The 15576-nt window shown below is 44.0% G+C and overlaps 1 protein-coding gene across 1 annotated transcript in view; it reads right to left on the reverse strand.

Annotated features, from left to right (window-relative positions):
- Positions 1-3496: 3496 nt before the first annotated feature.
- PKDCC (protein kinase domain containing, cytoplasmic) overlaps positions 3497-15576 on the reverse strand; it is a gene marked incomplete at both ends in the record, with an annotated part of 37149 nt that continues 25069 nt past the window's right edge. Inside the window, 2 exons of the mRNA XM_080342845.1 lie at positions 3497-3582; positions 6554-6727. Of these exons, the coding sequence (XP_080198971.1) occupies positions 3497-3582; positions 6554-6727 (260 nt within the window). The remainder of the gene's footprint in view (positions 3583-6553; positions 6728-15576) is intronic.

A 15576-nucleotide genomic window follows, 5' to 3' on the forward strand; every position in this document is an offset into this window, starting at 1 on the left:
TGTTGGAAGAACATCCTTCTAAGATTCTTCACAAGTATCTCACTTCCCATCCAGTCCCCATCACTCCTTATACAAATTTACCAGAGCTCCTCAGCTGGCAACAGGATCCATTTGTTCTCAGGCTTTCTGTAATGGTGATGAATGCTTGTGGTGATAACACTAATTTCACCACAGACTTCTCTTGGATGTGATGTGAGTTATAACAACCTGCTTCTGGAGTTGAATACGTGAGACCTGAGATTTCCACTTAAAAAAGACATATTGATGTTGGGGAGAAAAGCTTTGAAAAATGACCAGAGAGAAAATAGTAGGCTCAGACAAGATACAGAAAAATAGAATAACACATCTTTATTATGGTCTAAGCAAAGACCAAAGCTCTGAGCATCCCTCCTCTACATCCCTGAGGATGTTGGGCCAGAAGTGATGTTGAGCAGTGCCCACTTCATTGACTGGAGTCTGTTCACAGTGGTGGAGCTGGTGTCAGCCCTTCACTGAACCAAACCGTCATGGAGATGGAGGGCAGCTCTTGGAGATGCTCTGAGCTGCAGCCTGGCCGGGGCATCACGGGGCTGGATGGGACCGAACACTCAGCACAGCTCCTCACAGAGCCGCACAGCACCCACCGCTTCACACAGCTCTCACTTCTCCAGATTGTGGCAGTGACTCAACATCCTGCTTAGCACTTCATTTTGTGCACAGCCAACTGGTTTTTCACTGAGGAAATAAGCTCTCCCTGTTCAGCGTGACACGTACATAAATATGTGTACACATACACACACGTGCGCACACGCAGGCAGACATCAGGCCTTTAAAGCCCCGTGAGTGTCTTCTTTCATATTTCTACCTTGTGGCTTGAGGAAGTCAGGAAATGTAAAAAGCAGTCAAAATGTTAAGTGGGAACAAAAAAAAACCCAAAAACCAGATAGAAATGCCTTTTCCACAGAAAATGCTGGCCCAGACCTGCCAGCTCACTGTGTGCCTTGCTTCCTCCCCCTCCTCCTCTTCCTCTTTGGCTTCTCGGAGGGTTCCAAGGCACAAGCGCCAGGCAGGCACTTTGCTGAATCAGACCCACTGCTGCCAAAGACACTTTCTCCCCAGAAACTCAGACTTCTACCAGTGTTTATTAGAGCTGTAGTATCACACCTCTCTCATTAAGATTTTAATCAGCATTTCCACTGGAAAGCCTTACTCTCAAAGAGTTACAAAACTGCCTGTATAAAGCTGATTGCCACTGAAATTTAGAATCTGGTTTCTTGGCTCGTGGTTACGTTTCTTTCTTGCTTACTTGATTGCTGCAAAAGCTGATGTAAATTGGTTTGGCAAGTTTGTTTAATTCCAGGGATAAACAATTCCTGACTTCAGAGGCATTTTTTCTTTCCAGTGTGCAGAAAGTGATGGAATGAAATTATCCTGTTACCTGCCTACAATATTAAAGAACTACCCCAGATAGCTTTTTTTTTTTTTAATTGTAAATGTTGATATTTTTTCCTAGGAATGCAACTGAATAATTTAACCATTCGCATTGTTTTTAAACACTGAGTATTTTTGGAGCGGTGTTCAGTGCTTAATGGGAAGGCAATCATGGGAGGTTAAAGACTTTCAAAATACATAGCAGCACCTCAGTGCCAACAACCCATAACACTTCAACGAACTGTGCAGCATGTGTTGGCATGATTTATGTAGCAATTTTAAAAGAATCTGTAGTGTTTGTTTATTACCACAGCATGATTGATGGGTTCCTAAGTGCAGGGCGACACAATCAGCTGAGCTATTACGGCTGGGAGTTTGATAATTTGTGAGTTACAGCCATTACAGCATGTCATTCCAGTCAACTGCCAGAAGTCATCAGGGTATCAGTGACATCAGAGAAAACGCAATGAGATGAGAACCGCTGCCAATGGTGTCACCATCTCTCCTGCACAGTCACGCAGGCTCCGAGCACTCCTGCCCAGCTTCCTTGGTTCTCCTGCTCTCCTTGTCGAACCCCTCTTGGTAAAGTCTGGTAAGAAAACCCACCATTTAGCCTGATCAGTACTTCCCTCAGGTTCTTGTCTCACATTCATCCCTCCCAAATGTTAAATGGCTAGCACAGATGTGACACAAACTACAGAGAAAGGAAGGCTGCTCAAACCTTGTCTTCTAATGGTCACTTGCTTTGCGACATGCAACCATGTAGACAAAGCCACCATGTATCCCCAGAAACACACTGCTCACTGGAAAAACCTCAGTTCCTTCCTGGAGAAAATATCCCAGGCTTAAGTTTACATACAATACATACTGTGTAAGTCTTCACTGGATGTAGGCATTTATTTGCAACACAAAAAAACCAAATATGAAAGAAATGGTATTTATATTTTATTTTTTTTTACAAAAATAAACAATTTGAGAAACAAAAGCATTTTTTCCTGACTGTACAAACTACAAAACAGTATGACATTGGTCACTTTAGCATTTACTTTATTGCTTTCACTGAAAGCAAATTTTCTAGACACACCATGCCTGTGAAACACATTTTACATAGAATTAAGGCTAGCATTCATTTGCCGTTATTAAGGTCATTTAATTCATTCCGTCTAAGAATTAGCAAGCGGTGCCTTGGAAAACCAAGGGTTTGATCATTAAAAAATATGAATAACTGCAAGATAGTCATTAAATTAGTCCTGTTCCACCAGCTGGATTGCTTCACCAGTCTGTCAAAAATGTGGCTTCCTGAACAATTCAAACTCAGTTCAACAAAAGTCTTAAGCACAGGCTTAATTGTAAGCATATGCTTAGGCCTATCCCTATTCAGCAAAGCACTCGGCACTTGGGAAGTCCCTACTCTTTCAGTGAGTCTATTCATATGCTTATGTGATTTGCTAGACCTACAAAATGGCTCTTTTAAATTAAAAATGAAACTTTATGATAACATTGGAAGCAAAAATGAAAATTAGCAACAGCCTTGCAATTCTAAACATAACCAATTCCTTCCTTTTGACAAATATGCTGGCATTGCATATTTGATAACTTTAACACAAATGCTGATTGTCTTCAGAAATGTTTGCTATTCAGCTTACAAACTGATATGCTTCAGTTACTCTGTTGTGATTGTACGTGCCCAAATAAATATCAGTGGAGGATACAGACCTCCCATAGAAATGATCAACTTTCATCCCTGTGCACATACGCACAGGTCAGAAATATTATGCTAACCTTGGTTAGAAAAGCCAGAGCTGCCGGCTGATTTATAACCAAAATTATGCCCTAACAGTGTATCATATCTTGTATTTTGCTTTGTTTTTTTTTAAAAAATCACATTTTCAAAATGTTGGTTTATTGCACATTCATCCTGGTCATGCAGGTTATTTTTTTAAAGTTTTGTTTAGCACTCTATAGATTAGAATGAGTAATAGTGCAATTATCTCTCCGGCCACAGCCACCCTATACCTAACAGCTGCCTATATTTATACACAAACAGCTCTTGTCACTCATGTGTCAGACTGAGCCACTTTAGGTGTCAGTCTGTCACCTTCACATATGTTATCTTGTCAGGATCAGGCATGATATGATTTGAGGCCATCTTGAAGAAGACAAGCTGCCGACCTGCACCAAATAGGAAAGGGGACGGGGGAGGGGGAAAGGAAAAGAAATATTTAGAAACAATAAGTAAAAGGTTGCAAAATTTAAAACATTAACATTTCATATTCTTCTTCAACCTTTGCATTCTTTGGGCAATCCGAGAGTCAACTCTTTCTTAACATCACTTGGTATAAAAGTGAAATGCTTCTGTCTAAAATGACACTGAATCTCTTCTGCCTTCAGCAGGTTTACTCTTACCTAATTATGGTCAAGGTATAGCTGTGCACAGCCAACACAGTAAATGAAGGAAAGGTCTGAAGACCTTAATACAAAGTTCACATGACCTCTAAAAAATGTATTTAAAGACTCTCCCACTGGCAAAACCAGGCTGGAGTTCAGGGCATCCATTTGACTGTACAGGAGCAGAATCACTTTTGCACGCTTGACTCTTCGGAAAACTCATCAGTGCAATGTATGTTAAACATGACTTTCCCTGAAATAGCTCTTGCTGATCACATCGCAGCTCTGGGTTTTAAACAAGCTGGAACAAGGTCTCTATTCCTCACATAAAGATCACCAGCAAGTAACAACAGCCTGGGCAGTGTGAGGCACCTGCCACACACACATCCAAGGCCAGCGGGGTCTGAATTTGGTGAGGTGTCACTCAGTGTCATTTGTTGGGGTGGCAGCACAGCTCCTGTATCTCCCCACGTTTACTGACCTGGCATCTTACTCCATCCCTGCCCCTGGCTGAGCACCTGCCATACCCCAGACACACACTGCCACTGCTTGTCCCTGGAGCAGAGGCCACGGGGAGACTTCCCACTGCCATTCAACTTCTGTCTTCCCCCTTTCTGAACTTAAGAAAACCAAGCTACTTTTGCTATTTACTCCCAGCCTGCCTCTCTAGGGGGCTCCCATAACGCTATTTTCTTAAAAAGTATCACACAGCAAATGGGATCCCTCAACTACAGAGCGAATTTCTGTTCTGTGGATTCCAGAGACTCCCGTGCTCATGCATCAGAAATGGCACAGTAAAGGGAACGATAAACAAAACTAGAAATACGGCTACTATATCTCATTTGCTTTTAATATTACAGTCTGAGACAGAAGGTGCTCTAAAATTCCTATGAATTTCCCTCTCCCATAATAACTACTTTTTTAGTATATTAATTAACTTCAATAGTCTGACTATAAATAGTCTGACATGACGACCTAGTAGTCACTGGTTAGCCACAGGGAAGGTTAGCATAAATTAGCTGTTTCTAGGTTCCATGGAAGTATCTATTCAAACCTCTCAGAAGCAGAAAAAATACAGAAAGCTGTAGCAGTACAATGCCTAAAACACTCTGAAACCTATCTAATCATTTGTGATGCTTTCAGAGCTGGGAACCTGCTAGGAATGTATTTAAGCCTGGCTTTGGTAGGCATTTATGTTGCTCAACTCAGAACACCTAAAGCACCCAACTGCACACAGGGTAAATTTTAACTTTAAGGTTAAGATGTGTTGTGATCACAGATGTACAGACAGAAAGCTGAGCCTCAGGGCGTACAAAACTTGCCATCCTAACACCTGTGGCAGAGCAATTACTTCCATCAGCTGTCCCCAGGTTTGGCTGGCATCAGCCACCCTTCTTCCCAAAGACAGGAGCAGGGGAGCCCATCTGGCCTAAGCAGAAAATGGCAATCACAGGCAGGGAAACATCCCTGTACCTATGGAGATGACACACTGAAGAAAAACTCTCCCTGACTTCACTGGGGGTTTAACCTGAGGTGAAGATGACAAAAGAACGTGGATTTGGTTCACTGCGCCTTACAGGCACAAACTGCCAGCTGAGGGGCCAGGGCCAGCTGCTCTCCAGGGCACGCGGGGATGGGGTCGCATTGGCAGCTGGCTGTGCCCTTCAGCTCTTTGAACCCCTCAAACACTCCTGAACCGCAGCTGCCGGGGATTTTTAGCAGAGTTGTGACATTTTTGTTTCTCAGATTGCTCTGGAGTTGCCTGGAATAGGCACAGGTCTGGTGCAGAATCAGCAAGCCAGGGCCAAGTCTCCACTTGATGGCAATCAACACTGACTGCCTGCCTTCAGGGGAACCACAGGAGGACTGCCAGGCCCACAGACCTTTGAAAGTGTATTTTGCTTTTCAACAACTGTATTCTGTCAGACAAGAAAATGAGTTGTGGTAGCAAATAGGATTTTCCCCTGGAAGTTCTACTTCACAGGATCATAGAACAGTTGGGGTTGGAAGGGACCTTCAAAGGTCATCTAGTCCAACCCCTTGCAATGAGCAGGGACATCTTCAACTAGATCAGGTTGCTCAGAGCCCCAGCCAGCCAGGCCTTGAACGTTTCCAGGGGCCGGGCATCTACCTCCTGGCTGGGAAACCTGTGCCAGTATTTTATCACCCTCATTGTAAAAAATTTCTGCTTCTACCTGTTTTTAAACCCTCCCTCCTCGCTGTCCTTTAGCTAAAGCCCTATTGCTAGCAGCACAGTGCTCCCACCAGCTGCCGGGCATCTCTGACACCAGCCAGGAAGCCCCAGCTAGATGCACAGGAGAACCTGTTTGGTTTTGTGTCAAACTGCAACAACCATATGATTGGACAGATTTATTTAAATCCAGATGTTGGACCATGTCCTCTGCAATTAACTGCAGAAAGAGGTCACAGGTTTTTGTTGTTTCTGCTGCTGTGCTTTAAAACAAAATTTCGGACCCTGCGATTTGGAGACCTATGATCCATGTGCTGCAGCCCTCTGATGGCAGGACCTTGGAGTCCATGCATGGGTTCCTGCTCCCCTGATGGCTGGCAAAGAGAAGCTTCACCAAAAACCAAACCAGCTCAGCTGGAGCTTCAGAAACTACCTCATTTCTAGCTCCGTTTCTGGGCTCCCACGGCCTAGTGCAGCACACTCTCCAAACTGTATTGAAACACTTAAAGCAGACAGAACATGTGACACAGCTGCTGCTTCTGCTCTGCAGCATCCGTGACCTACCTGTCCAAGTTGTCTGGTTAGTCAGGACAAAAGCTTTGCACTGGGAGTAGCTGTCACAGATCTCAATGGCTTCGCTGACATCAAACACGGAGAGGAGGCAGCCCTTATGATGGTAAGATGGCCAGCATCTGTAGTTCTCATCAGGAATAAAAGCTTCAGGCACCCGTCTGTACTCTGCAAATAACCAGAGCAAAGCAATCATTTTCAAAGCTCCCACAAACTGTTTGTTTTTAACAGACAAGGTTTATTATAACAGCTTAGGAACAGGATATAAGATGGAAAAGGTGACAGGCTAGACTGTACCAGCCCGGGTTTACTCCCATACGTGTTTATAGCTCTGCACCTTACTTTCCTTTTCCTTTCCTCCTTTCTTCTTCTCACCGTTTTTTCCAGAAAGCGCCTGTAAATAAACAGTCTGTGCACAAAACCCTTTCCCCTTCCCCACTGCGTAGGCGAGGTTTTGGTTTTATTAGGAGTTTTACAGGAAGAATGTCCCATTGAATAAACAGCATCCACTTGAATGAACTGACTCACTGTCCTACTTCTGAACAGTGAGCAGGATTGTCGGGGTGAGACCTGACCAGGCGTTCCCAGCCCTCCCCCTCCCTCAGAAGAGCATGCGATTTTTCTCCATCTCCTTTAGAGAAGGAAGAAAAGACAGGCTTTTAATTAAGCAAACTTTTTTTTTTTTGGCTTGCTCAGATTAGCACAAAAGAGGAGTCACTTGATGGGCCTCCAAAGAGAAGGGGAAGGAAAAAAAAGCAGGGGGAGCATGTCAGTGTGGTTCTTGCCCATCACCTCGACGCTGCCCGGCCAGTGGCTCCACTCCCTTGGCTGCCGTTCAGTCTCACTGGCCTTTCTGAGTTGCCTCTTGTGCTCTGTTCACAGCTCCTCTTGCCTTCCCAGCTGCTGACAGGGGCTTCTCTAATGAATGCATCAGCAAATTCAACTCATCGTTTATAAACATTTCTACTTAGCGTCCAGCCGCACAAATGGATGGTTCCCTCCTGTCTCTCCACCCCACACATCCTATTCAAAAAAACAAATGCATTCTATATTTCTTCTAATTCTACCTATTATGGAAAACAGAGCTGCCAGCCCTGACTCACAGCCTATTCTTAAGTTACTTTCGTCCAGGCAGTTTCTGCCTGACGTTGCAGATTCAGCCTGCTAAAATTTCAGGCAGCACACTGTATGGACACCAAGTCAAAGGCGAGTGTGTCTGCTACTCTAAACTGCCAGTATTTCAACTGGGAAAAGAAGTACACATGCAAAAATGCTCGTTTACACTCCACAGTCTGAAACAGTGGGAAACAAATGCAGTAAATGTGTTCTATTTTAAGCCTGGCTCATTAAAAGTATCATAAGAAACATTCCCAAACAAGAAGCAAAATCAGAGATGATCGTGCCCCACTTAAAGCAAAGGCAAATAAGTTTTCATTAATTCAGAAAATGCAGCCTCAGTGACATGAAGAAAAAAAAATCAAAATGTAGTTCTACATTACAAATGGTCATTTCTCCATCAAAACTACAAAAGCATTTCTTCTGAAGAGAAGTCAGAGCATAAATTAAATTACTACTGGCTGGATAGGCAAAGTTCCTTTTTTCAAATTTCTGTATCAACTGTATAATGTAACAATAACTGAACGTAACTGAAAAATATTCTCTTTATCTCTGTACGGTAACTGCTCAGTATTGATTTGTAACTCACAGCCAAGGTCAGTAAAATTATATGTGCAAATACAACTCAAAAAAACCAATTCACCATTGTTGGTACCATATGTAACTATCTGTCTCAGTGTGCATGCCATGTTGACTGGATATAAAATGTGACTATCCATGAGTTTTCTTTGCACAGCTACAGAAGTTCCACCCAGTGCTGCACAGCATCAAACTCCAGGCCACAGAGGGCATTCGCAGAAGGACAGAACTGGCTGCAGCAGCAGATGATGAAGCATCTGCCTGATTCTCTGTGTCAACAGGGATCATGCCCTGGCCCTTCCCCCGGGCGCTGTCAGAGCCTGCTGGGCTCCACGCCGGGGCTGGGATGGAGCCGCAGCATCCCTCAGCACGCTGTCAGGGCACTGAGCAGAGCAGCCTCACATCACACCATGTATTTTTCTCCGTGCAAGGCAGAAGGCAATTTAGAAGACCCTTATTTTGAATTACCGTTCAATTTTTAAACTCCTCTGTGCAGAGATATGCCTCTTAATATGCCTACAGTACCTTCTTTCTTCCAAACGTTGTTCCTGGTACAGCTGCCAGGGGTTAGGCTATCGGCTGATGTAAACAGATTTCAAAAGAGCGGCAGTGATTTATGTGACCTGAGGCTCTGTCAGAGGTAGGAGATAAAGTTCTCCCTTTCTATTGACTTTTTCAAGGTGACTGAGCCTGGTAAATCATTTGGGCAGCTTGGACACATTAATCAACAGAGTTAGGCCAGCAATAACTGTGGTGGTGATGGCAAGGTCCTGGCTTGTGGGTGGCAGAGGGGATGGAAACCTCCACACCAGTACTTAGGGTGGTCTCACCATGCAGCAGAACCCTGTGGCCATCCCTACTGTCCTTGCAACTCCCAACCAGTTCCCACACAAAGGAAGCCACCATCACCATCTGCAGTGACCTGTGGGAACAGGGTAGCGTTAACAGGCACACAACAGCACAACCCACAGGCAAAGAGCATCTTCCTTGGCTGGGAGATCACCAAGCACCAGGCAGGTGAAAATACAGCCGCTGGAGTCTATGTGAAAGCACAGAGACATGCAGCCTCCACAAAGGCAGCTTCTGGCAGCTCTCCAGAACTGGCACCGACTGCTGGATGCCAGCAGTTTGAGGATGTGAGCCTCCTGCCTGTGGGGGAAGGCAAGAAGGCAGCCCCTCTCCCTGCTTATGTGGCCCGCGGCAGGGATGGCTGCCCAGGAGCACCTTCCCCCATGGGAAGGCAGCCACAAGGAGAAGAGAGTGGGACACGCGATGGCCCCACACCCTGGCTCAGACTCCCAAACCAGCCATGACATGGTCCCACCACCCCGGCAAGCCAACACGAGATCTCCTCTTAAGCTACCACAGTTGGAAGTGATCAGACAATCCCTGTAACACCAACTGAGTGATGGTCTGAGGAAACCACATTTTTCTCCAAAACTCACTTTATCTCAAGCGGAGCAAGGTAGCTGCTTTCCCCATTTGCACGGCAAAGGCAAATATCCCTGGAATCTCGTGTTTACACAGTGACAAATTAGGGAGCTGACCCCTGAGCCCTTATTTGTACAAGTTGTGAAGAAATGTACTTCTCTTCCATGCACTAGAAGGGCGCTCCTGAAGGATGCCCCTCTGTCAAGATGTGCCCCGGCAATGACAGGAGCCTCCCGCTCCTCCTTGCAGCCCATCAGCCCCAGCCAGCAGGACAGCTAGGATGCCCCAGACCTTTAAATGAGCATCCTGGTCCCTACAGTACACTCACCAGCTCATTGAAACTCCATTGGTGTAAAGACAGCCCTAGCTCAGCTTTTTGTCCTGCCAAGACTTGAAACTTGCCTAAATGGAGTCCATGGAATTTGAAGGCTCAGGGCAGTAAATCACATCATAAAAAGGTCAAAGTTCTGGTCGATTTCCAGACTAATGGTGTTTAAAACCAATAAATACTTGCCTAATACTATAAATGCAGCCATAAATTTACACTTTTGCATACATACACGTAGCTTGACACAGAGTACATAAAGTCTATCAAGGTAATGGCAAGGAATAGATGAGAGAAACACAAGACACTCCTGCTAGTATCACAATGGAAAAATAAACCTTTTCTCCATCTACTGATTGTGTGAGGATTGAAGTAAATAAATATAATGCAGTAAGCTTGATCTTGATGTCACTTATGACAGATTTACTCCAACTTAACATATGGGAGCTGATTTGCTGCTCACAGTTATACAAATAAATCCCACTAGGAAACATTTATCCTGCCCTGTAAACAATTTGAAACTTCAAAATACCTTGCTATGGTGAATCTGGGCAATCCTCAGAAGTTCTGGTTTGCAATATTTTTAATAGTTTTAAAATATTTTTACAAGTTTGTTCTGGTCAATCAAAATATGCTGTTTCAATCAGGCCAAAATCTTCTTAGAAGTTTCCTACAGCACTATCCAGCCCCCACAGCAGCCACGATGATATTCAAGCCACACACCTTCTCTTGACAGGTAAAAGCGGAATGTTTAAAAGAAACCTGCAACCAGGGTAGGAGCTATAAAAGAAAGTCAATGCTTCAAAATCTCCTTCTAAATTTTTTCCATCAAAAATCACCTGCATTGTCCCAGAGCTGATTAAAATCTATAAACATGTTAATTCTCACTGTACTAGACTGAATCATATAAATAACTCCACAAGTATATAATAAACTATGTGAAACCACCTGTGGTTTCCCCCCCTTTTAGCTTGTTTGAATCACCCTAAATCTGACTTTAATCAGTCCTAATGACCGTTTATTTCAGCCACAGCAGCCAATTGCATTTTTACTACCAACTAGAGCTACTCATTGGAAATTTGCCCAGTTTTCTAGTTATCACCTGGCAATACACCATGGGTCAATAACACAGATGCAGTAATGTTCATCCTTGAGAGAGAAATCATGTCGCTGCTTCTCCTCCCTCCTCTTTTCCCGCATTCTCGAGAGGAACACAGGCTGTCGAACCTGGATTTGCTTTTAATTGCTTTGCTTACAAGTAAACAGCAAGAGCCTGATCTTGCCAATGTCAGCAAAATGTGGTATTGAGCAGTGTTTTGCTTTACAGTCTCCATCGAGTCCCAGGGAGTTTAAGGAGAAAGAATTGGATCCTAAACAGACAATAATACACTTATGGTTTTAATGTGCTTCATTTTATGCTCAAATTTTCCTCGTGCTTCAATCCCTCACATTTAAACACGCTTCTGACAACAGGCCTCACTGAGCCGTATGTGCAGTTGTGCTACAAAAAGCTATTTTTTGGGTATGTCTGAGAAAATGACATGCTAGGCATATCCCGCGTGTCTCTGTTTTCAATCATTTCTGACGAATCCCAATTGTTGGGAAGGACAGACAGGCCTGGCAGGACAGGGGTTTGCCGTCAGACTGGGGGATAGCCCTGCTTCTCTGGTGGGTATTTTTGTTCTTTGGCTGTTTCCCGCACGCAGGCTGGAAGTGAAGGAAGGCTCGCCTCTTTTTATACGCTTCTATTGTGCTTATAGAAGAGCCATATTTAAATCGGTATGCAGGCTGTCACCGAAACACAAATAAATAGGAGAAGAACGACATGTTCCCTTACATGTTATTTCCGTTAACATGACGCAGCTGGAGTGGTTTCCCTGTCTCCTGCCCCGCAGTGCAGGGCCACGCACCGGCTGGTGCTATGGAGCCACCTCTGAGGTGCACATCGATTTACCGAAGGCAACCAGCACAAACTAGGGCCACAGATGCCTGTCAGCCACATCTGGCCCACTTGCTCATAAAAACAATGACGCTGATGATGGATGAGCCAAAAGGTGTATAGGGTGTATAGGGTAATTAAACCTGAAGACCACAGGGTTTGTAAAAGACACTCAGTGACTTCTTCAGTGTTCTTCCAAGGAGCTGAGGACCTAACCCATCAGCAGAAAGCATTTTGTTGTACGCTGCCAAGTTGGACCTGGAGGATCACAGAACCATAGAACTAGAACAGTTTGGGTTGGAAGGGACCTTCAAAGCTCATCTATTCCAAACCCCCTGCATCTTCAACTAGATCAGGTTGCTCAGAGCCCCATCCAGCCTGGCCTTGAATGTCTCCAGGAATGGGGCATCTACCACCTCTCTGGGCAACCTGGGCCAGTGTTTTGCCACCATCACTGTAAAAAATTTCTTCCTCATGTCTAGCCTGAATGTCCCCCCTTTTAGTTTAAAACCATCACCCCTTGTCCTATCACGACAAACTCTCCTAAAAAGCCTGTCCTCGTCTTTCTTATAGGCCCTCTTTTTAAGTACTAAAATGCCACAATAAGGTGTCGCAGGAGTCTTCTCCATGCTGAATAACCCCAGCTCTTTCAGTCTGTCCTCCCAGCAGAGCTGTTCCAGCCCTCTGATCATCACGGTGGCCTCCTCTTGCCCCTTTCCAACAGGTCCATGTCTTTCCTGTACTGAGGGCTCCAGAGCTGGACACAGAACTCCAGGTGGGGTCTCACCAGAGCAGAGGGGCAGAATCAGCTCCCTCGACCTGCTGGCCACGCTCCTTTTGATGCAGCCCAAGATACAATTGGCCTTCTGAGCTGCAAGTGCATATTGCCAGCTCATGTCCAACCTTTCATCCACCAGCACCTCCAAGCCCTTCCCTGAAGGGCTGCTCTCAATAGAAGAACTTTAGTGACCACAGAACATGTTCCTCTGTGAACAGAGCATATGGTTTGCATGATGGTGGAGATACACACAAGCAACAGCCCTGCCGTATTTGCAGTGCAATATGAGCGCAAAAGAACCTGCTCCTGTGCTCCTCTGCATGCTGGGATTACCAGGCTGCTAATGCAAGCACCTCTGTGCAAGGCAACACATAGAGACTTTCTACCAGTGCTTGGAGCCCAGTGCACCTTTTCTCCTCAGCTGGCTGCGAAGCAGCCTGGAAGTCCCTGGGAAAGAAACACCCGAGGCACAAGCGCCAGATAAAGCAGGAATCTGGGCTGCAAGGACGGGGCTGCAGCATGTTCCCAGCTGAGTCTTCAAGCTCCTTCAGCAGAGTACTTCTAGCCTTGGCGCTGTGGCCTGACGTAGGGTATGCAAACTGCCTCAAATAATATTCCAGCAACCTTGCAAAATTTTTCTCTCACACATACACACGTCCACAAACACCACCACCCCCACCTCCCCACCTCAATTTCAATAATTCTTGGGTGGATTTACAATTTCCTAAGCAGGTTGCTATAGTGACCTTGCAGAATATTTTTTCAAAACACTGTTGTATTGTAAATGTTTACATACAGCATAATCCTGCCAAATTGTCTTAAGACAAAGGAAAACACAAAGTGTCTTTGCTTTATGTCGAGCCTTCCAGCTTTTTTAGCGTTGAGAATGTACTTTCAACTAACAGCAGCAAATTATGCCTTTCTGTGGGCTTGAACACCCTCAGGCCTAATAATGGGTCATCTATTAGCTTTAATGAATAACAAAGGTACCAGACTTACTAGTGTTAGCTGATTCAACGTATTTCTGAGTAAACTCAGAGTTAACTGAAGGGCTGGGGCTTAGCTCAAGGGCCAGACACCCAGTTGGTACAAATCAGTATCACTTGATTGAAGTAATAAAAATGTTGATACTGGGGCAGGACTTTACTGATGAACATCAGTAGATTTTGTTTTATAGTCTTCTTAATCTGAATAATTAATGGAACAATTTAATTATTTTTAGATAACATGTCAAAAAAATATATGCTTCCTGTTTTAACTCACATTCTTCTGGATTCCTGCAAGAGAGACCAAGAGTCAGTGGAATATAAAAGTATTTGCTCATGGTGTTGTTTTAAACACTGTAATGTTCCTATATCAACATTAACAGTAGTGTGATTTATGATTACAGAACACATACATAGCTATCAAATGTCTCCCATGCCTCTACTCTGTTTCTAAGATACTAAAGCAAAGTCCAGAGCATAATATAATTTACAGCACTATAAAATCTTTTACAATTGAAGCACAGTGAAAGCTTAATATCCAAGACCTTCTGTAATATGACTATGACATCTTGTTAAACTTTATTTATGGGAACGCTAGGGTTGACAAGAACTTTCTTCATGTCACTTCCCTACTGATTATCAATATCACCTTTCTCACTTCATGGTGTTTATAGGAGGAGGTCTTCCTTTTGAAAACATAGGTTCAGATAGATAACAGACTGTTGCCTCAAAGTTTATGTTTTAGTTACGGTCTTAGATCACTTGCCCAAGATCATGATTCTCTTCTTTCCTAAAACAAATTTACAATGCTCTGTCCAGTAGATAATTCAAAGCATTTAGACACAAGATAAATTCTGAAGCACCATTGCCTGAACCTTCTGTGGTTCTTTTTCCCATAAAAAAACAAAATAAAACAAAATCTTGCAATTCTTGTATCTGAATTCTCTTCCAGTTTCACTTTTACAATTTCTAAATAGATTATACATCAGAAAGGCCTTATTTTGTCAGAACACTTTAGATGCCAGAGGAGACTGGCATAGTTAATTCTTCTCATTTCTACTGTTTGAGAGAGCAAAAATCCTGGGAGGCAGTCACCTTATGAGTTTTCCATCACCTGGAGCAAAATTAATGCAAACTTGTGCCTGCCCCATCTTGGCACACTGGCATACAAATGAAAAGCTCTGATTAACTCTGATCTGGCCTGAGAACCAAACCATCATCTCTAGTTTTATCGTAACCTAGCACTGGGTTGGAAAACACTCTGCTTAAACTTTCATTATGCCATTGAGCAAGGCAGAAACGGTTTAAAGCAAAAATCCCAAAATCTTACAAATATTTTTTCTTTGCTATCAGAGAGTAAGACAGTGTGCTCCGAGACCCCAAAAAGGGCCAAAGCAGGATCTCCGCTGACAGCTTGAGCAAGTATCACAGTTGTCCCTTTTCATCCCTGTCTCCTCCTCTACTACCCACCAGGAGTTATATAAAATATTTTATTTGCTCAGCTGTTCAGCCCTGGTTTCAGTGGTGAGGACACCAGCTCAGCTGGGAACGTCCTGCCAGCAGAAGAGGTTGATCACTTGGACACCAGCCCCTTCCAGCACCACTGTCACCCTCTCCTGCAACATCACTGTACCACAGGAGAATTCCACATTCCACAATTCCTAGATAATTTCTAATTAGTAAGTTCTATTTCCATAATCTCTGGACTGAGAATATTAAAAATTCATTCTAGCATGGTATTGCCAGTCAAATACCAGTTGAGGAAGGAATATGTTTGGAATAAAAGTGATACAAATGGGTAGGTAGGTGTATTTTCACCCTCACGATATGACTTCTTCGTACTTTTCTGGCAAAGAAAGGGAG

Source organism: Nesoenas mayeri (assembly GCF_963082525.1).
Source record: "Nesoenas mayeri genome assembly, chromosome: 3".
NCBI classification, from domain to species: Eukaryota; Metazoa; Chordata; class Aves; order Columbiformes; family Columbidae; genus Nesoenas; species Nesoenas mayeri.